A 21,942-nucleotide genomic window follows, 5' to 3' on the forward strand; every position below is an offset into this window, starting at 1 on the left:
TAGGGAATTTGGAGGGATAGGTGAGGTAGGGGCTCCTTTATGGCACAGGATTCTCTGAAGGAAATACACACAAGGCAAATGTTCGAGAGGATTAGGAAAGAGACAGGAACAAAGAAGGTAGGAATAAATCTAAATCAAGAAAAGCAACATATAGCTTTGTTGGAGCAAGATGCAGTTTTTATTTTATCTTACTTTATTTTACTTTATTTTATCTTACTTTATTATTAAAATTTAGACTCATGCCCCTCAGGTATGTTGTTTTCTTTTGTGCTTTGACCAAAATCCATCATAATCTCATTATTGGCTTCCCAAGCCCTTAAGGATGAATCAGGTTTTCTCACTGTGGTTTGTATATCTAAGTGCCTTCAGGAATGAGAACCCCTGACAAACTAGCCAGTGTCTGCACTGGCTTGGCTGGGATCCTCCCTGAGGCACTGCTGAACAAGTCAGGTCCTTGGGTAGAAGGGCCGCTGCTCGAGCCAGTCCACTGAGTGGTCCCTTCCTCATAAGCTCCATCTTCCGGGGCTTCTGGTCCTGGCTGGATCACTCAGCCTCTTCCGGGGGCCCCCCACACCCATCCCTGCGACTCTGCTCCCTCCCTCAGTCACCACTCTACTTTCTAACAAAGTGGCCATAGTATCATTGCTTGAATCACTTCAAAGGTGCCCAAACCTCTGGGGCCCCCACCACACCCTCCACAGGTAGATCCAGGCTTTTCGCTGGCAGGAGCCCCCCACCCTTGTAGCACTCTTCTCTCTACCCACAATATCCTGCCTTATTTTTTAGAACATGCTCCTGGATTCCCAACCATTTGGACTTCCCACGGTCTTCCCTGGGTGTGGAAGGGCACCCCCGCCCCTATTGTTCTCTTCACCTTGGAGCCTCCCCACCCCAGCCATCCAGGAAGGTGCCTCCCCACCCTTCCCCTGGCACTCTCTGCCCTGGCCTTGGAACTATTTGTATGTATCCTGTATCTCCCTACTTTGAGTATTTCATGCTTCTCAGGCCTCCCTAAGAAAACTGGGGGTCTTGTTAAAATGCAGATTCTGATTCAGTAGGTCTTGGGTGGGGCCTGAGACTCTGTGTTTCTAAACAGCTTCCAGTAGTGACAAGGCAGCTGGTCCAGGGACCACGGCAGTCACCAGGCCCTGCTTTAGCTCAAGCTACTTGGAGGCCGGGCCGGGCAGGCTGTGTCGGATGCTCGTGTGCCTCCGAGGGAGACTGGTGCTACAGACTGAACACTCAGGCAAAAATTTGTTTTAGTAAACTTTATTTTTTAGAGCAGTTTCAGATTCACAACAAAAACGAATGCAAAGTGCCAGGAGTCCCCACACACCCCTGCCCCTACCCTTGCACCGCCTCCCCCTCCCCCACTGTCACCCCTGCCATATTTTGATTCATCTTTTATGGAATGGAGAGCCTTCTGGCCAGCGCTTGAGCAAAAGGCCACCGTCACTGAGACGTTCCACAAAGTACCTTCCGTTGGGCACATTTGTCTCCTCTGTGGGGTCTTGGTTCCTGACCCAGACTGTGAGCCCCTTACAGGTCTCAAGGGGCAGATCTGTGGCATCATTTCTGCAGTGCGTGGGTTTCAGGGGAGGGGTGTTTTCCACCGGCTCCTTTCCCGAGCCTGGCGCTAACCCTGTTTCAGTACCGCGTTCGCTGCAGAGGCTATAGATCAGACAAAGACAGTCTTCCAACACCTGGACCGGCTTTTCCTTCCTGGACTCTGTGCGTCTTTTAGAAATGACAGTCCTCGGTCAGGACGATTGCCGGGGCTCATCCAGGGAGCGAGCAGGACAACCACACTGGGAGGGCACCTCGTTTGGGCCACAGGCTCGGATTTAACAGCTGACCCGGGTTGCACCCCAAACTCCATGTGCTTTGCTGCTCACACTCCCGCAGCACAGGAGCATTTAAGTCACAAGAATTTGGTTTGATTTTAAATTTAATTCCTTTTAAGGGGGACAGTTTTGGTTTAAAAATATATATTCAGGCAGGGGGACTTCACGCCATAGTTGAATTTGAAGGCTGGGGATCACGAGATTCTAAAATGGGTGCTAAACAGGACCTCAGTCTGGCAAAAGTATGACTCAGTTAAAGCTCCATCAATACAGGCTGTCACCATGTGGCTGTGTCCCTGTGTCCGTAAGGAAATCTTCGTTATGTCCTTAATATGTGGAAACTTTACACGTTCTAGAGCTCCTTTGCACTGCTGTAAATGTATCCGGCTTCCTAAGGGACATAGGGACTTACAGAATCCAAGGTAGACCTCGGCAGGCAGTAAAGGAGCGGCCGCCCGTGGAAAGCGTCCCCGAGGCCGCAGGGACAGTGGAGGACAAGGGACTGGGGTCAGAGTGTATTAAAAGTTTCTCTGTCTTTGTGCTCCAAAAGCTGCAGTGCTGAATGGATTTTCTGCTGCTTTATATTGGACACTTCGGCTTTTGAATTCTGTACGGTTATCTTTCTCTATTTCTTCCACACGAAGTCATTCTATTTTTGCTTTTCTATCGTCTTCAAAAGTTTTTGAACGTCTTTCAGCCAGGCTCTTGGACTTTTCATCTTTTTCTTTCTCTCCATAAGACGTCATTTCCATCTGTTTCCCTGTTCATTCTTTTACGGTTCTTCCTTCCCAGGCTAATAACCACTCCTAGCTCCTTTTCCATTCTGTTTTTACCGCCCGTTTGAGCGTCCCCCTGAAAGCCTTCTGTCGGGCTTTATCCCTGCAGACGGGCGTTCTTTCCTGAACATGCTCTGTATTGTCTGTCTTATTGTGTTTGCTTGAGGCCTAGTAATTTTCAATAAAGCCCTTAATCCAAGTACTTCACTGAAAATTACCAGGCTTCTCTATGGATGATGAGTCAGAAATAGAAGCCCTGCTATCAAGAAAATGTAGTCGGAGCGAGCGAGAGAGAGTCCACATTAACCAGCGTTCAGCCACCTCCGAAACCAAGAGGCAGCCTGGCAGTCCCGATCAATGGGGATCGTGACTGTGAGCCCATGTGCTGCGTGAAGCTCTGTGACTGTTTCCACCCGGAGCCTGGCTTCCTTTTCCCTTAAAATAACCTCACCTTGACGAAGTTCGCACTTTGCCTTGCGCCCAAGTCGAAAATGAGGCATCTCGCGTCTTCCCGTGAACTAAAAATAAGGATTTGGGGAGTCAGTTTCTGCATTCGGTGAAGTGGCTGGATTTCTTCTCTGAGGATGTGGGGTGACATGTTTTCATCCTCTTAGTTTCCCTTTTAAAGCACAGGGTTATTAAGAGGAATTGCGAGGACGGGCACGTAACGACGCCCTCCTCCTGGATTACGCTCAGCATTTCCACAGTTTTGAAAATCCTGAAGTTTGCCAGAATCTATTCGGTTAGAAAAGATTTGACCTGCTAACATGTTCAAAGAGATCATGTTAATAATGATTTGCTCCTATATAAAAAAAAAAAAAATCATGTTTTATCAAGGCATGAGCAAATTCAATGTTTAGAGTCCATAACAACACTACTCCCCACTCTCTGCAGGACCCCTAACAAGTACTCCCACTGCCAGGCCTTACTGGTGCCAGGGGCGCCCCTGAATTAGAGGCCAGTCTCCAGGCATCCCCGTCGAGCCCCGGGGGGTCATGTGCAAACAGGTAAATCACAAAACCTTCCTCTGGTCTGACACTTTGGTGGATGCTGGGTCTACCTGTCTAACAGGTATGGGACTGATTACTTCTAGGGAGAGTGGGCAGGCTTCATGGAGGAGGTGGCATTTCGACTGGCTCCTGAAGAATAAGATAAAGTTTGCCTGGCAATGGCTGGGAAGGGCAGGAATTGCAAAGAATGGGAGCAGCACAGGTAAGGGCCAAGGCCACGGCTCCTGAGGCCATCTCGCTTTCCTGAGGAAGTCAAGAAGTATGTCTGCGGGGTGGGGGGTGAGGGATCCTGAGACACGCGGATGTAGAGAACTGGAGATCCAGTTTACCCGTGGCCTTGCACGTCCCCTGAAGATTTGATTTACTCCATGAAGCACAAGGAGCCAGAGAGATTTCACGCAAAGAGGCAACAGTGATTCGTTTTCCCCTTTTCAGAGGGTAATTCTGGCTACTTGGTTGGGGGCAGAGGGGACGGAGACCCACTGGGAGGTGGCCTGTGAACTGGAGGCCTGGGGCAAGGTCACCGGCAGCAGGGATCAGGAAAGGGTGGTGGCACTTCCGGAGACGTGAAGTCAGCTGATCCCACGCTGCCTCCATTAAATGGGTCAGGGTCAGAAGAGCAAATGCCAGGCGGAGCCGGGGCACCCAGCACAGCTGAGCCGCCTGGGGACAGGGCGAGGATCAGCGTCCTCACGTGGCTGGAACATTGGAAGAGACGCCTCTGCTAAGTCCAGGGAGGTTCTATTTCCTGCAAGGCAGTTAAAGTGGTTCTGAGTGATGGGGTTCCCGTCATGCATCAGTTCTTTTTCAAAGGAGTTGACTTTCCAGCTAGCGGTTACCCGGGCAGTGTGATGCCCCTTTGACCTCCACACATCCCTGGCCTACCCTCATCCACGGGTCTGTGTCTGCGCCCATAGATTCTGCTTCCCTCCTCCGAGGGATGGACTCTCCACATTCCTACCCTGTGCCCCAGACCTCCCTGCCCATCCCAGGACGCCAGGCCAGCCCGTCTGTCCCGCCCGTGTCGTGTCAGCGCCTTGCTCGCTATTGACTAATACACCTCCATCTACAGCCACACCCTATTTCCCCCGTCTTTAAAAGAAGTTCTCTTGTTCTGACTGCCCGTCAGTCTCCTCCTGTCTACAGGATTCCTCAAAGAGCTATCTGTACTCACTTTTGTTCCTCTCCCCCGTTCTCCCTCCTCCCGTTGTAGATGCCCAATCATTACCTACAGAATCAAGGAGCACAATCCCTTCCCTGCAGCCTGATTTAGGCTTTTCAGAGTCTCGCAGAACTGCAGATGTCCTGGCCTGAAGAAAAAATGCAAAACCTCTGCGTTTTGTATGTTTCCTTCCGGGGCATTAAAAGCTGAGCAAATAGTTTTCTGTTTTGACAGGCAAAGAGTTTCTGTAGGGAGAAACAAGCCATATTAGTGAACGGGACTTAGATGGGCAGTGATTCCTTGAGTACTTGACCGCACCAGAGGGGAGGGCTTATTGTTGATAAATCCTTTATGAACCTTTTCATAAAGGCCTCCTACACCCTCCCTAAGTCCCAGTTCCCATTGGCTTCCTGCCCCATCTGACCGGCTTTCTAGATGCCAACTCCGCCTTGTGCCTGCACGTGCAAGGAGAAGACAGCATTGTTCCTGCCAGATCGGGCGGCCCTGTGCCACAGACCACAGAGACAGTGCACCTGCTGGGCTGCGAGAGGGGGGTCTGACTCGCTCGCTCTCTCTGAGAAATGTCTTTGCAAAAAGGTGGATCCTTTGATCTAGCTGACGCAGGTTGAGAACACCAGGAGGACCAAGGATGGAGCTTGGCTCAAGAAAGAGCAAGAGGCCTGGAGAGAGGGTGGGTGTCTACAAGGGTCTCTATTCTTTCAGCTGAGCCACAGACCTCGAGTCACCATGGCCCTTCTCGTGACACGCATCTTCCCTGGGGACTCCCATCCTTCATCCTAGAGGGACTAGAACGAGACTGTCACTCACAGGCTCCTGGCCTCGCTTACTGGACAAGACCTAAAGCTAGACCTCACACGTCTGTGTGCAGAGGGATCTCGACCAGTGTTCTGGATTCTTCCCTACCATTGCATATCCTCAACCATTCAAACGTCCATGACCTATGTGGGACACTGGAAATTCAGATGCAGTTGAATATGACTCTTCCCCCAACGATTGCCTGGAAAAACAGCTGAATTTTGGAAGAATAACTGAGACTCAAGCATTCCATAAAACATCTTCACCAGTGAGTCACTTACAGCTACTAAGTGGATTCAACCAGAGTTGTCCACGCTGTGCTGGTGAGTCATCGCCAGCCTGAATTAATAGTAAGGGACAGTCATCCTGGCTGGCGTCTACCCTGTCATCCACCATGGCTCCCGTGCCCAGTGAGGTCAGTCTTGTCGTCCTGTGGGTCAACTGTGCGGTTCTCCATAGGAAATCAATAGCTGATCTGTTTTCCACAGCCACTGTTGTCATGGAGCGAAGGAAGGAGTTTCACCAGAAGGAAAAAAAAAGAAAAAGTTTGTATCCATGAAACTTGAAGAAATGGTACTTCCTGGTTACTGGGAGGTTCAGAATGGTAGAGAAAAGGTTATCATCTCAAGAGAGTGTAGCTAAGACCATCTGAAGAAAAGGGACAGAGGAAAGAGTGTTCTCCGAGCGGCAAGTAACTAGCGATTTCAAGGATGCAATAAAGTGGACTAAGGATTTCAAATCAGAAAACAAAGGTGTGTGTGGATCTGATGCTTTCTCATTCAGGGCTGTGGGAAACTTCATAGCCTAGTGCAGGAGCTAAGGCAGAAGTTCAAACCCACGAGTTAAAGCCAATCTTTCACAGAGGTAATCTAAATCTCGATCGCATTGAATCTATCTTCTCTCTGGTACTGAAATATCTTCCAAAGTGTTCTCATCAGAAATATGAATTGCCCACACTCCTTAGAGCCCTATCCAATTAAAAGTAGATCTAAATCTCCCTAATGCAGAATCCTTTAAGACACTGGGGGAAGAGGAGGGAATGTGTATTCATAGAAAATCTGATAGAAAACACAACTATGTCACTTCAAGGGTGAGTCGGATAAGGTATTTATTCAAGACTTACATTTCTTTTAAAAACAATTACTTTCGATATGTATCTAAAGCATCTCCTCTGTCATTTAGGATAAAAACAGATTAAGCTTTTACTCAGTAATGAATTAGGCGCCCTAACATTCTAGGCAGCTAATAGAGTGTGTGTTTGCAGAAAACTAAAGAAAAATCCTGTGACCAAGAATCACAAGTTAAAGTTTTCTTTGAAATGGAAATACTCTAAGGGAGGAATTGGTTACTGGAGCTTAAAAAAGACATTGAAAGTGCGAGAGGGGTTTTCCCTTCCTAGAAATGTGAGCTTGGGCCCCAGCAGAGGACCCGAGGAGGATCTGGAACAGGAGATTAAAATAATCCCAGAATGCAAGGCATCTCTGAAAGCGCCAGCGGGATGGAGACAGTGGCAGCTCTGGGAAGGGAACAGTGTGTGGACCCAGGAAGGGCATCTTGGCCACTTTCTCTCTTTCCTGGGCGCTGTCTTTCAAATTGTTAAAGTATAACTCTCATTCCAGAATAGCTTTTTTTCTCATAAAAAATAGCAGATGGTTTATTTAAGTAGTAGCTATAAAGAGTATTTTAAGTCTGTTGGGCTGTTCAGTAATAAGTAAGGCCCTCGATGGGGTCATTCTACTCAGAAGAAGCAAAGACCAACCGGCAGATGGGTGTTCAGGGATGGGGGTGTGCCCAGTATGGGAGCTAGTCACTTGTGTTCTCAGTGGGAACCTGGAATTAATGACTAGTCTAGTTTTTATCTATCTATAAAGTTGATTTATTTATTTATTTATTTATTTATTTATTTATTTATTTGTGTTGAGAGAGAGAGAGTGCGCACACTCAGTGGGGGAGGGGCAGAGAGACCAAGGGAGAGAGAATCCCAAGCAGGTTCTGTGCTGTTAGCACAAAGCCTGACATGGGATTTCGACTCCTGAACTGTAAGATCGTGACCTAAGGTGAAATCGAGAGCCAGATGCTTCACCTACTGGGGTCCCCAGGTGCCCCAAAGTATCCTTTTAAACCCATCCGAGCAGGAGGGAGTGAGAGAAGCCGGAAGTGCTAGCACATGGTCATTGTTATGGGCTGAATGTTTGTGTTTCCTCCCTGACCCCACCGAACTCTTACTTTGGACCACCGCGTGATTGTCTTTGGAGATGAGGCCTTTGGGAGGTAGTTATGTTTCTATCAGGTCATACGTAGGGGTGGCCCCCATGATGGGAGTCACTGCTCTTCTGAGAAGAGGAAGAGAGCCCTCTCTCAAAGCTCTGTGAGCACATAGTGAGAAAGTTGGTGTTCTACAAGTCAGGAGGAAGGCCCTCACCAAGAACTGAATCTGCCTGCACCTTGATCCTGAACTTCACGCTTCTAGAACAGTGAGAAATAAATGTCTGTTGTTTAAGCCACCCCATCAATGGCATTTTATTATAGCAACCCAAACTAATACATTCATGAAAAGCAAGAGTTTTAGAAAAAGATCAGGTTGGGCCAAGAACACCTCTCTGTGCCCTTGGGCCAGTTACTGACCTATCTGACCCCCAACTTTCTTATCTGCAAAATGGGTATGATGAAGTACCCACCCAATGAGGCAAGGGACTTGCTGGACAGACAGCAAGCTCAGAATCCCTTGTCCTGACTTTAGCGGCCACCATCTTGTGGGAATGGTAGCCATCAAGAAGTGGGCGTTTCCTGGCTGGGGAAACGTTATGTGGACTGGTGTGGTGCTTTCCCGATTCTAAATCAATAATCTTCAGTTCTTCTAGTAAACATTCTTCAGTAGGCCTTCAGCTGTGGTCCAGAGGTTTTAATAATGCTCAGTTCCTGCCCTCAAGGGGCCTGTGGTCTCTAAGGAGGAATGACAGAGAAGCACTCCTGTTTCAGTACATTACCACCAGGTTGGAAGTCAGAGGATCCTGGGTCATCGTGGGAGCACACGGAGAGTTGGCGTCCAGAAAGGCTTCCTGGAGGAGGTGGTTCCTCCATATGCAACATATTCTTCTCAAGTCCACCACTTTATTTTTCCCAAGAAAAAGAAGGGAAATTCAGGTCTTAGTATATGTATCCATTAATTATTCCACATACGCCAAAGTCTATCAGCCTTCTAATAAGTCAGTTACTTGATTGAAAACCTACTTTCAAACTACTACCACAGAAAGTTCCCCCTTGCAAAATGATGGCAGGCTTTAAAGCCTCAACAGTATTTGCACACGTAAAGCAGCTTGTTGCAAGCTTTAATTTAGCATTGAAAGATATCCTGTTCTTACTGACAGTCCACTGTTGTGTTTATTCAATGGGATGATTTGGGAAAATCGCAAAACCAGGCTCCCTGTAGCCTCTCGTAGCCCCGTGGTTCCTACCCCCGGCTAACCGGCCGCTCCGATGGATCGGCATCAGAGGCCTTCCCTGGCAGTGGGAAGTAGATGGAGCAGGCCAGAACCGGCCAGCAGACTGCTTTGACCCTGGGCAGAGGCGTGACTGATGAGCCAGTAGTGGACAAGTTTAGTCAACTGACATCTGGTCATGAGCCTCTAGAAAATATTTGTATTTTTCCCACGTTATTCTTGTAGTGTTTTCATATTCAGCAAGCGTATTTCCAAATTGTTTTCTTATGAACAGTTGTATTACTATTTCATTCCTTGACTGCATGATTCAGGTTTGAGTTTCTCTTTCTTTTTCTTCACAGATGTGGGAGGAGGCCATTGCTCTGGGTAAGGAACTTGCTGAACAGTATGAAAACGAGATGTTTGATTACGAACAACTCAGCGAATTGCTGGTAGGTCTTCTTTTCTTTCTAGTTAAGTAAACACAGGCAATCCACACTTGTTTTTCTGGGATTTCCCTTCCCGTTTTGACGTTGGGATTCCCCTCAGGCCTTCTGTGGGCTTGGCCATGGTCCTCCATTTTGTCCAGGATGAGAGTCTTGATGTATTTGCTGACCGATTCTGGCTCACGAGCACTCACGTTTATTCCCAACTGAGCTTTGGTAACCAGACTAAAGCTGTAAACAACCGCTGACCCCACATGTACAGAGCTCTTGGTGGCCCCAGAGTCTCTGAGAACCTCTGCTGGTTTAAAACTGACCCCGTCTACAAGGTAGGTGGGTGAAGGGAGAGTAACCCAGACCTTTCTCCTGCTACAGACACTGTTTGTATTCAGCAGATCTACTTTATGATGGCATATATAATATTTATCATTAATTTAGACCAGAATTCTGCCCTTTTAAATTCCTCTTTAATGTGGCCCAGTATCTAACTGATACCAGTTTTTAAAATACTAAATACCAGCCACTTAATCAGTAGGAAAACCATTTCTGTGGCACCTCTTTGGTTTTTGAGAACACAGATAAATCATACTGGTTACTGAGTTTCGCTCTTTTGGGCAGATTCCCTGCTCAACACTGGGGGTGAGGGACAAATTCTGTCCAAGCCGTGCGCCGAGGTATCCAGATGCACCGGGTGCGTGGCACCTCCCTCATCGTCACCCTCCCACCCAACTGGAATTGCCAAAGCTTGTAGAGCCCACTGGAAGATTCTAGAAGAACAAATGCTCAAATGCACTATTCAAACCTGAAATGTTCTTTCTTCCTTTCAGAAAAAACAGGCTCAGTTTTATGAAAACATCGTCAAAGTGATAAGACCTAAGCCTGACTATTTCGCTGTTGGCTACTACGGACAAGGATTCCCCACATTCCTTCGGGTAAATTTTGATTCTGTTTAATCGAAGCCAAGATTGCTGCCTGGGCAGAGAGCCCCTTCCCATTCTGAGGAACGATTTGGACTTTGCATCCGTGGGTCGCAGTCTGACTCTGTACTCTTAACAGCTCTGCGCTTAGCTTAGGGTGTGAGAGAAGGGCTGATAACATTTATTTTGGTTGCATATAAGCTTTCCATCTGAACTTCCCTAAACAGAACTCTCCTTCAGAGATTTAGGTGTGTTTTTTAAATTGTGGTAAAATACAGGTGACATAAAATTTGCCACCTTAACCAATTTTAAGGGTACAGTTCAGTGGCACTAAGCACATTCACATCGTTGTGCCATCATCCATCTCTGGAACTTTTTCATCTTTCCATCCTGAAATTCTGTACCCAGGACAACAGTGACTCCACGTTCCCTCACCTCTCAGCCCCTGGCAGCACCGTTCTGCTTCCTGTCTCTATGAATTTGCCTTTTCTAGGTACCTCATAAAGTGAAATCATACACTCTTTGCCCTCTCGTGTCTGACCTTTTTCCCTTGACATACTGTCTTCACGGTTTATCCATGTCGGAGCATGGATCTGAATGTCACTTCTTTTTATGGCCGAGTATTCCGTTGTATAGATATACCACAGTTTTGTTGATCCATTCGTCCTTCAATGGACGTTTGGGTTGTTTCGGCTATGGTGAATCATACTGCCGTGAACATGTGTATTTTTAATTATGTGAGAAATTGTAAGGGGATTTTTCCGGCCACATTGCTGGGGACTCTGAATCACCTTCCATTCCTTTGATAGGCATGTGCTGTTTGACACGGGATTGAAGAAATACTGTGATCGTCAGCCAGATGCCCATTTCTTAGCACTCATGAGGCCAAAGGAGAAATTGTGTAATTAAATGCTGCTTGACCTACTAGTAGAATTGTTTAAAGTTTCTCTTGGATACCATTGACCAATGGGCCATGATTTCCTGTCATTTCTTGAGAAATTTTTTGAAGGCACATGGTTTTCTCTTATTCTGGGAGACCACAGGTGATTCCTCTGGTTTGGGGAAAGCGGGATCTCTTGTCTAGAGCATAGCTGTGTGGGGCAGTTAGATCCAGGAAGGAGATTTTCCTAGTCCCGGAGCTGTGTTTCTTTGACCCTGGTGGTTCTGACTGCACAGACGTTCCTGACGTCCCTTCATGCCGCCACCAGCAGGAAGGACTTACTTGATGAGGACCTGTCATTGTTGATATGACATCAACAAGTGAGCCTCCCAGGTCTGGTCTGCTTCAGAATGTGACTTGTGGATTAGTCCACTCACTCAAGGTCTGGGGTGACTGGGGCATCTGTCCCTACCCTGTCCCTGCTGGTGTGTCCTCTTTCCTTGACACCTCAGCTTTCCTCGTGTAGCTGTGGCACCACATGCCTGGGACAGCAGTTGACCAGAGACCCAGATTTTGGAGAAAATCTTCTTCCCAAAGAATGAATAAAGGACATTTGGTTATGAGCCCTAAATTAGGGAGGATTTTGAAGTTAACTACATTTTATTTTTATTTTTAAGAAGTTTATTTATTCTGAGAGAGAGAGAGAGAGAGAGAGAGAGAGAGAGAGAGAGAATCCCAAGCAGGCCTTGTGCTGTCAGCGCAGAGCCTGACGTGGGGCTCAATCCCATGAACCATGAGATCATGACCTGAGCCGAGTTCCGAGAGTCTGATGCTTAACCAACTAAGCCACCCAGGGGCCCCTGAAATTGACTATATGTAAATAAAAAACCAAGCTGAAGAATATTATGAGCTTGGAGTTGATGTTGTTAAAGGCTTTCATTAAGGTGTATAAATCTGTATGTGTGACCCCATGTATGTGTCTCTAAGAGAGAGATCGAGCCTAAATCATGGCTGTGCTGAGGTGTTAACAGTGTGTGTGGCCCTCTGAGGACAGTGCTGTGACTTCCCACTACTCACCATGCCTCTTCCCTGGCTTCCTGACGTGCCGGTGGGCAGGGCGGGCCCTTTGCGGTCCCTGAGCCAATGGATGCCTGGCGTGTAAGTGGGCTGGGAGGGCACACACGATGTGTGTGCTCCGGGGACCGCACTGGGTCATCTCCCCTGTCAAAAGGACAAAATGCAAAGTGTGAATAAAGAGTTTAACGGGCATGATTAATATTGAACTGACTTCTCCGCCACACCTGAATAATTCCGCAGGACTATAGCAGTATATTTATTATGCTTCACAGATCCCCTGGCAGGGGTCAATCTGACAATGACATTAGCGGTTACAAAAACTCAGGGAAAATGTTTGGCTGTTTAATGCCCCTGAGGAACTAACTGTCCCTTTTGCTTTGTTTTTCTTTAAGAATTAGTCTCGTTGGCTTTTGGGTTTGCCTTTTTGGTTGTTTGTTTGCTTTCATGTTAATATTTATGGTTCTTCCAAGGAATAAATATCTTTGACTACATATACATTTCCCCCTTGTTTTCATGTTTGAAGGGACTGCTTCAGAATGCAAAATAATTGACATTTCTAGAAAATGTTAGTAGTGCTTTCATCTATAACTCACTAGTGTTTTTCTATTAAAGTCTTTATATACATTTTATTATTATGTCTTTCTTCTAGTGTAAAGCATAATAAATTCATGCGAGTTTTGTAGTGGCCTGTTAATACATTAAATCTTCCTGAATTTCTGAAATGTTTGGCTTTATATAGCTTTAAAAGATGCCCACACTGTGTATTTATATTTCTAATTAAGGCTACATATTACTTTGGTTTCTGCTTGACATTATTTTTTTAGAGAAAGAGAACATTTTTCTTCTATAATGGGTACTTTAAGACATACCTAAGCACAAAGTGAAAAAAATATTCAATTCTTAAACTGTTCCTTCTTTAGTGATTTATGGGGACCCAGAATAAGTCGGGACTAGGGAAGGAAAGAAATTGAGTACCATAGGATCTCTCTTTATCTTTTGAAAATTCATTAATTAGACAAATTTTAGTTTGACTTCGAACTCAGTCTCTAGGAGGTAAGCGTAAGAATATTCCGTGGGGTGCTATTCTGTGGGCTTTCTGCCTTTCCTCCGCTCTGGCACCTGGCCAGCCTGGGTCAGGACGGGTACCAGGGCTGCACCTGACTCATGACCAGCCAGGCTGGGCCTCTTGCCCAGCCGACAGATCCTGTGAGGAAAAGCATCAGCCCCCAACCTCCTGTTTCTTCGGTCCCTTGGCGCCTTTTCCTTGTTGCCATCTTCCTTTAGGGTCAGACAGCCCTAGGGGTGAGGCAGGATGTTGGGGGGCCGGGGGTGTAGGCCCCACAGTCAATGGTAGTGTCGCATCGCCCATTGCCACCTTTCTATGACTCAGTTGACGCTCAGAAGACACTGTTGAATCTGTGAAGGTTCACAGAACTTTTACATCTTAGAATCCGAAAATCCCTTAGAGGTATGTTTACTGAGTGACTGTGTCACACCTGGACAGAAATGGCCTCAACAAGGCAGCCTGCGTAAGGAAGAAGGCTCACCGGCCTAACACCCACCCCCGAGGTCACCCCGCCATCTAACACCACCCCCAGAGGGACTCTCCAGCTTGGAATTTATGGAGGTGACAACGTGTCATTTGAGATGGACAGTAGCCAGGTTTTTTTTTTTTTTAATCTTTATTTATTTTTGAGACAGAGAGAGATATAGTGCAAGTGAAGGAGGGAGAGAGAGAGAGAGGGAGTCACAGAATCCAAAGCAGGCTCCAGGCTCTGAGCTGTCAGCACCGAGCCCAACGCGGGGCTCAAACTCACGAACCCCAAGTTCATGACCTGAGCTAAAGCCGGATGCTTAATTGACTGAGCCACCCGGACGCCCCCAAAAGCCAGTCTTTAGAAGGAGAACTCTGATGCTGAACCTGTCATTCATCACTGGGTAATTGTTGGTACAGCACTGAAGGGGCAGTGAGGGCAGTCCTCCCATCGGCCTCCGGTCTCTCCCCACTGGGGAGGCCGCGGTCCTCACACCTCCCTACTTTGTTCTAGACCCCTTTCCCTGTGGTTCTGCTGGTCGCTTGGCTGTGTCCTCTAGGAGACAGCTGGGAGCATCGTGCTCAGGCTCTGAGGCCGCACCTCAATCTCACGCTCTCTTAAATTCCTCTCGGCAGGATGAAAGCTATTTAATTAGGACACCGTGATGCCCTTGCCCTGGTGCTTTTACCCTCTCTCGCCACCTCATGCCCACTAGAGGGTGGGCCCTGATTGCTCACTTGGTTCTTGGTGGTTATTTTAGTTGATTGTCACTGTTAAGGCTGAAATCCACCCGCCGACTTTGGTAATGTGTTCAGTGCTTCGTAAACACTATTAACTTATGTGGCTCCTGTTTGTGTGTTCTTGATTAATAAGGCCAGTGTAATTACAAGCTGTTTTTCAATTCAATGGCTTTTTAAAGAAAACTCTCAAGCAGATTTTGAAAACCAGTGCATTTGTGTGTGAACTTGTCCTGACCTTCCCCCGTGGTGTTATTTAATGAATGTCACTGTTTCCAGGGGAAAGTTTTCATTTACCGAGGGAAGGAGTACGAACGCAGGGAAGATTTTGAAGCTCGCCTCTTAACTCAGTTCCCCAATGCAGAGAAAATGAAGACGACATCTCCCCCAGGCGACGACATCAAAAACTCGCCTGGCCAATGTATCCTTTAAGACAACCCCGCGGGACAGGATGCGATCTCAGCGCCGTGCGCCTGGGTGGTTGGGTGTACTTGGGGGCATTGTCATGCCTGATGTCCATGCTGCCTTGTGATCCTTAACCCTCTTCACCCTTAGACATTCAGTGCTTCACCGTAAAGCCCAAACTCGACCTGCCCCCGAAATTTCACCGGCCTGTGTCAGAGCAGATCGTAAGGTGAGCGTCCCATTCCTCCTGCCCAACATACGGATGATGAAAGACTGTGCACAGATCTCTTACTAAGAATTTCCCCCTCAAAAGGATGGATTTTAAGCTTTGGTGAGCTTTCCAGATGCTCTGTTTACTTTGAAGAGCAAGAGAAGCAAATTATTTTGAGCATCAAAACAGTGAGGGAAAAAGTTAGTAATGTGTTGCCGGAGGGTACCAGAACTATTCCTTTCCTGATGTGGGGAGGCCGGGAAAACTTGGGAGGGCGGAGGGGGCACTCTGGTCTCCGTGTGACCCACCCAGCCCCACACCCAGTACCTCTGAGTCCCCGTGCGTGGGGAGGGCCGGACTGTTTGCACGCGGTGTGACAGGAAAAGGGATTGGGACATTCGCTTTTTTTGGGTGCAGAACCCCTTTACCCCTGCACCACCACGATTGTATAACATGGGATCATAAGGCAAATTTTTAGACTCATTAGTCGGCTACCCAAATCTGAGGTTTTGTGCCTCTCCGTTGTACTGCACCCGACTTAGCAATGCTGTCGAAACACTCTGCTTTAGATGTTTCTTTGATATTAAGGATTTTCTTTTCTATGTGATGCATGTTCTGGTTAAGAAATTAACCTCTTCAACGGCCTGATGGTGCTTCGAATCTGTTTCTTTCGTATCCTGAAGTCTGGTGGGTTGTGTTCTTCCTCAGAATTCACTCTCCTCTCTTTAACCTCTTGTTAGCCATAATGGAAAGGCAGCCAGGGTTCTGTATTGATGAACGATTGCTCCCACAAGGCACACATTTTGAGGTTTGCCACAGTCTGTCTCAGCAAGAGGCATTGGAGCAAATAGTGAACGGCAGCTTATGCTTAGCTGCTTCCCTGTGATGTGGGGAGGCCACCTGCCTTTCAGTGCAGGGGACGAGTAAGTCGGGCTCTCGTATACGTGTGGAAGCCTCCCCCTCCCCAGGGACAGAAGGTGCACCCCTGTACCATGCATTCATGTGTCGCTGCTTGTAGGCCCTGCCTTCTGTAGACCTGAAATCCAGGTACACAAGGCCTTTTTAGAAATAATAAACACATACTTTAAAATTTTTTAATAACTTATTAATAACTAATTGTGGATTCACTATATGAAAGTGATAAATTATGAATTAAGATGTTGAAGTAGGAAACCCAAGAGCGGGGAGCTCAGGCCTGTTTCCACCCTCCTTGCTTCCCCTCTTCTCTGTGTGTGCCCGTCTCTTACTCAGCATCTTTTCTCCCCGGAAGGTTTCCAGGGACAGGGAAGAGGCAAAACCTCAGGGTAATTTTTCCACCCGCCAACATCTCTCTTCCAAGCCTGGCGGGGAGAGAAAGCCACAGCCATCGCTCCGGGTCAAGGTTGGGGATATTTTAAGGGATGCAGTGACCTGTCGCCAGGCCAGACCCCACGTCTGAAAGCAGATCAGCCGCTTTTGGGGGTTAAATGTCTAACGATCTATCTGTCTCTCTACAGTTTTTACAGGGTGAACGAGGTCCAGCGATTTGAATATTCTCGGCCGATCCGCAAGGGAGAGAAAAACCCAGACAATGAATTTGCGGTAAGAAACAACAACCAAAAAAACCCCAAAGAACTCATCCCGCCGCCCGCAAAACTGCCGGTGGAGAACGGGCCTCAAAGGCAAGCACGGTGCAGCGTTAGAGGCTTTGTGGCCTGGGTGCAGAAATCCCAAAACCAAACCCTAACCCCTTCAAATGTAGTGAAATGATGAACATCTCACGAAGGATGTGGCCACGGCCTTCCAAGTTATCAGAAAGGGCAAGTGCTGTGGTCCCACTTCTTGCGCCCCGGGCACACTTGTTCCCTCCTGGACTTCTCTGAGTTGTCTTGTCTGGGCCCCCGGGGCCGGGAACACCCTGCTGGTGGTGCCTCTGATACAAACAGGCACACGGAGGGGCCGAGCCCTTTATGCAGCTGTTTGCAGATGACAAGCAGTCAGAGGTGAGCAGGGCAGAGACCCAGATGCTCGCTGTCCAACGCCTGAATTTCCCTGAAGCACAAGGTAACAGGTGCGCCCGGACACCCGAGTCATGGGCGGGTAATTCTCTGTGACGGGGCCACAGCATCCCTGACCCTCTACCTGATCGATGCTGGTGGCACCTCCCTAGTTGTGACAACCAATCACACGCTGCCAAATGTCTGTCCCCTGCATTAGTCACGGAAATGTTAGCACAGATTTTTGCAGCCTTTTAAAAAATGCGCCTACAGCTGGTTGAATGGATTCCATTTGCAAAGAAGAAATCAATTCTTTGAGATAAAGCACAGTTTTTTTAAACGTTAACATTTCTCCCTCCTTCTGCCCTGCAAGCCTCCTCTGGAAATCCCTAGACAGGGAGGCATTGGCCACGGGGACCCTCGGTGGGGGACCGGTGGCACTGCTGGGAGCCACGTCCCCCTGCCTGCAGTCAGGAGGGGTACAGAAGGTGAAAGGTCACTTACACCCCGCTGCTGGCCTGGAGAGAAGTTTGGAACCCTTCCAGCAAAGTTGCCTGTACCCAGCCTCCCCTTGAAGCCCTAAATTTCCTGGACTCTTCAGACCTCAGGGCAATGCCTCACAGTGTCCAGTCACAGCGCCGGAGGGCCCTTCCTGCCCCGAGCCGTTTCCTGTGTGTCCACTGGAGCTTGCATTCCGTGAATTCTAGTCTTTCCCACGTAGCACGCCGGTTTCTCCAAACGAAGACCGTGCTTCTTGGTTAATGCCGGCATCCCGGGCCTACTTGGTAACTGGTCACTGTGGCGTGGCCTGTAATAGGGAGGGGGCGAGTGAGGCACTGCCCAATCAAGACACCAGCGCCAAGGGCGGTGGCTCTCTGGCGGTCTCCGTCAGGGTCCCGTGGCAACAGCACTATCGTTTATGGAGCGTCTCTCCACTGTGGGATCTATGGGCAGTTTCTTGACTTTCCCTCACACCTCTCATATCCAGCAATCATGTATATTCTCATACCGTAAAGAAAGAGGCACAAGGAGGTCAAGCAAATTGCCGATGGGTGTGCAGCCAATTGGGGCAAAGCTCAGAATAACCGAGACTCCTGACATTTGGGGCTGCACTAAAGCCTCGGGGGCTATGCTCCTTCTAAATGGCCCTGAAATCCCCTAATGGCCCTGTTAGGCCCTCACACTTGGAGGAGGCTTTCAGAAGCCACAGGATTTAGTCTTTCACACACCGGATAAAGCCTAAGGCTTCCAGATAAGCATGAGGCTTTTTGCAGCCATGAGAAGCCAGGCTCGGCCCTGCTGCAGGTGGCCTGGCTCCAGGGGCCGGGCACCGGGAAGGCTGTCCCCACCTGGCCCAGCACTCGGGGTGGCCACTTAGCAAGGGGTGAGGCTCTGGGAACCAACGGGCTAGCAGAGGAGGAGGGAGGTGGAGAGAGAGCGCCGGAGTTAGCCAGAGCTGGCTGGTCAGGAAGCCTGAGGTGGAACCCCGGGACCCTACCCCGGCTGTGTTGGCCCCTGGGGACGCCCCGCAGGCGTGGTCCGGATGCTCTCAGGGCACAGGCTGCTGTTTTCTAGGACAGGCACCTGGGGGAGCCGCCTCCTGTGGCCAGAAGAAGCTTTAGCTGGGGAGACAGGAGGGAGGCCTCAGCTGGGCCCCTTCCCTCTCCCCTCTGGAGCCTCAGAAGCCAGGGATAGAAGCCTCTCTGAGATCCAGTCCGGCTTTCTGGAATTGCTGACATTCCACTGTCCCAGCTCTTTATGTCAGGACCACTGCTGACAGCGTCGCACTGCCCAGCGATGGCCCATTGTAGGGACGAGGCTGCCATAAGCTGGACGCTGGCAGAAGGGGGGGGGGCGGGTAAGACCCCTTGCACGGGCTTCTGCTCAGCGTGCGGTTACATTTACTGGCTTGAAGCAGTTTCCCACAATACATAATGTACTATTCTACGAAGAATATGGATTATAAAATGGTATTTACTGGCAATACGCGTGTTTTGTCACGCTTAGTAAGAAGTCTTGAGCAACCGATGCTGAAGTTGTTTAAGCCATCATCTCTGATTTTTTCCATATCCTTAGTTTTTCATGTAAATGGGTATTGGTTGTGCAAGAGAAAAATGTAAGCCTGAAATACGGATTGATTCGTATCAGAAAAAGTGACTGAGGTTTTCCTTAAAGCCTTTCTGCCTTTGAGTGTAACGCGAAGTACGGCTAACGGAGAACTCCTTGGAGCCTTTCCACAAATCTATTTCCTCAGAGGGAGCCTCCCTCATCTTGACGTCCAGAACTCTCCCTGACTCTCCTGGTCTGTTTTCTTTGCCCAGATGTCAGAGAGGCTGGCACCCTTGGCCAACAAAGCAGGGGACACTGCTGGGCCTCGTGGGACCATCTGACTGATAAGCGGAGCCTTGGTCTTAACCTCGGAGCAGACCTGCCCCGCAGAGCACGTGGAAGGGCCACTTGTGACCCGTCCTGGGAAGAGCTGTCCTGCCCGGAGGACTTTGCCTCACAGAGAATTGTCGCCCTGCTCACACCCTTCTCCTGACAAATACCATGTGTCTGTTCCCTTTGCAGAACATGTGGATCGAGAGGACCATATACACCACAGCGTACAAATTACCTGGAATTCTAAGGTGGTTTGAGGTCAAATCTGTTTTCATGGTAAGGATACCCCCCAGAAGGGACCGTCCTATACCCTCTCTTCCGGGGTGCGGTACGCACGCTGCGACCCCAGCTCAGACAAGACTTAACCCACAACCACCCCGTGAGTTCCTCGGGGTATCAGCCCTCCTCGTCCACGAAGGTTGTAGCAGAAATGCTGGGTGATCACAACCAGGTCCGGCTTACAAGGAAACCAGAACGAAGGTTTCGTTTCTCCTTCCGAGATATGTAAAGCCAGTCGTCGCTGCACTGTTTTGACAGCTCTCTCTGTTAACTACATGAAAAGTTTAAGACAAGTTCCAATTTACATACACTTTTTAAGGTCTTTCTTCCTGATGGTTTTATTGCCATTTACATGACAAACAACTTGATTAATAGTACTTGCTCATTTCAAATAAAAATAGCTTGAGAATATACCCCTCGCTGGCACTTTTTAAAGAAACAATGACTCACATCTCATTAGCTAAACTTTTTTGCCTTGCCTCAGTGGTGAGCTATGGGGCAGTCTCTTCTACCCCAGCCAGAAGCAGATTCCTACTGAATCTATAGACGTATCAGGGAGCGGCATTTGCCTGGATAAAGAGATCTGACTGAAATGTGTCTGTTTTCTCGTGTGTCTAATGCCTTTTGTTTTCAGCCAGAGGGGTGGTGCCTACCATTTACTTTACAAGGAGGCCCCCTGGAAACTCCTGATTTGGTTCCTGAATGTGGCTGGAGCCTCTCTTCTCAGCCCTGTGTCCCCTCGTGTCCCTCATCCATGCCAATCAGAGCTCTGGGCCACATCCGCACCCCCCCCCCCATTCCCAGGTGCCCCCTCCTCCTTCTCTGGAGCCCCGGGTCTCTCTGCCTGTCCCTGCCTTGGGCACTTCCATTTTCTGCTCTGGGAGCTCCCGCTCCGGGTCCCCCATAGCACCCAGGCAGGCCCTGATGGATGGAAGGCTCAGATTTGTGGCAGGTGGCAGAAATGCAAGCCTTTGCTGGCACCATTTAGAGCTGGTGACGTACGTGTGTGAGAAGACAGAGTGGGGGACTTCGCATAAACAGGCACTAATCTTCCTAATGAGCCTCTGCCCAAAGCCCTCAGTAATCGGGGATTTCGTGAGCCAGCCAGATTTCCAGAGGAAGGCACTTAACAGCTCGGAAGTGGAGAGGGGTGAGCCCCGACTTTCTGTAAAGATGTGGTTCCGCCACCGGCTCTGTTTGCCATTTTTAACAAACTAAGAGGCTGGAAGCTGAATAATCCCAGAGCGGCAGAACCGAGCTGCCGCTGCCGACACCTGCCTCCCCCCACCCCTCCCCACCCCCCCTGCCTTGTGCATGCCTCCTGGGACGGGCCGTCATGGGATGCATGTGGGGTGGCAGCTAGCCCTAGCTGTTGGACAAAAATAGGAAGCTGTTCCTTCTTGAGGCAAAGGGGATCCTCAGCAGGGAGTTAGCAGTGGGTCACAATGGAAAACCGCCCTGCTGTGTTGACTTGGCAAAGCCGTGTGCTGGGACGCTGCGTTCCAGGGTCTGACAAAGCCAGGGATGCGGCGACAATGGCGGTCGTGCAATACGTGCCGTTCAGGCTCGGGGACACCCGGGGGCAGCGGGCCCGCTGGCACGTGGCCAGCCACCTTTCTGTGTGTTACAGCCCGTCCATCAGCCCCCGGGCAGCACAGGGCCAGCAAAGCAGGTGGCTTCCCCCACAGTGATTCTGAGTGTCACTCTAGACTCTGGGACCGGCCATGAGCAGACTTGTCCCTGCTCAAGTCCCCGCTCCCCCTGCTCCCCTCTGTCCAGCAAGCACCCCCCTCCCCACCCGGGAGCTGCAGCAGAAAGAAAGCAGCCTGTTCTGCTTTGCACCTTGCTGCAGAGACCCTGGGGTTCCCAGGCTCGGGTGGGGACCCATCCCGCCTCTTTGGGAAGGACCAAAATGATCGTGTGTTGAGATCACCCCTGGGTGTGGCTCTGTGGCCCAGCTGAGCATCTATCAGAGAGAGGCCTGGCAGGAAGGGGCCGTGACTGTTCTAAACCCAGCCGTGTTTTCATGACACCTTAGCGCTGAGCTAGCGAGGCATCCTCGGCTGGGCCTTG

General features: G+C 49.2%; 1 protein-coding gene across 3 annotated transcripts in view; it reads left to right on the forward strand.

Annotated features, from left to right (window-relative positions):
- DOCK1 (dedicator of cytokinesis 1) overlaps nucleotides 1–21,942 on the forward strand; it is a 528,588-nt gene that overhangs the window by 477,338 nt on the left and 29,308 nt on the right. For all 3 annotated transcript variants that reach the window (XM_058698107.1, XM_058698106.1, XM_058698109.1), the window contains 6 exons: nucleotides 9,390–9,479; nucleotides 10,298–10,402; nucleotides 14,896–15,037; nucleotides 15,172–15,250; nucleotides 16,729–16,813; nucleotides 19,780–19,866. In XM_058698107.1, coding sequence (XP_058554090.1) covers nucleotides 9,390–9,479; nucleotides 10,298–10,402; nucleotides 14,896–15,037; nucleotides 15,172–15,250; nucleotides 16,729–16,813; nucleotides 19,780–19,866 — 588 coding nt within the window. The remainder of the gene's footprint in view (nucleotides 1–9,389; nucleotides 9,480–10,297; nucleotides 10,403–14,895; nucleotides 15,038–15,171; nucleotides 15,251–16,728; nucleotides 16,814–19,779; nucleotides 19,867–21,942) is intronic.

The sequence above is a fragment of the Neofelis nebulosa genome, chromosome 13, assembly GCF_028018385.1.
Source record: "Neofelis nebulosa isolate mNeoNeb1 chromosome 13, mNeoNeb1.pri, whole genome shotgun sequence".
In the NCBI taxonomy this organism is placed as follows: Eukaryota; Metazoa; Chordata; class Mammalia; order Carnivora; family Felidae; genus Neofelis; species Neofelis nebulosa.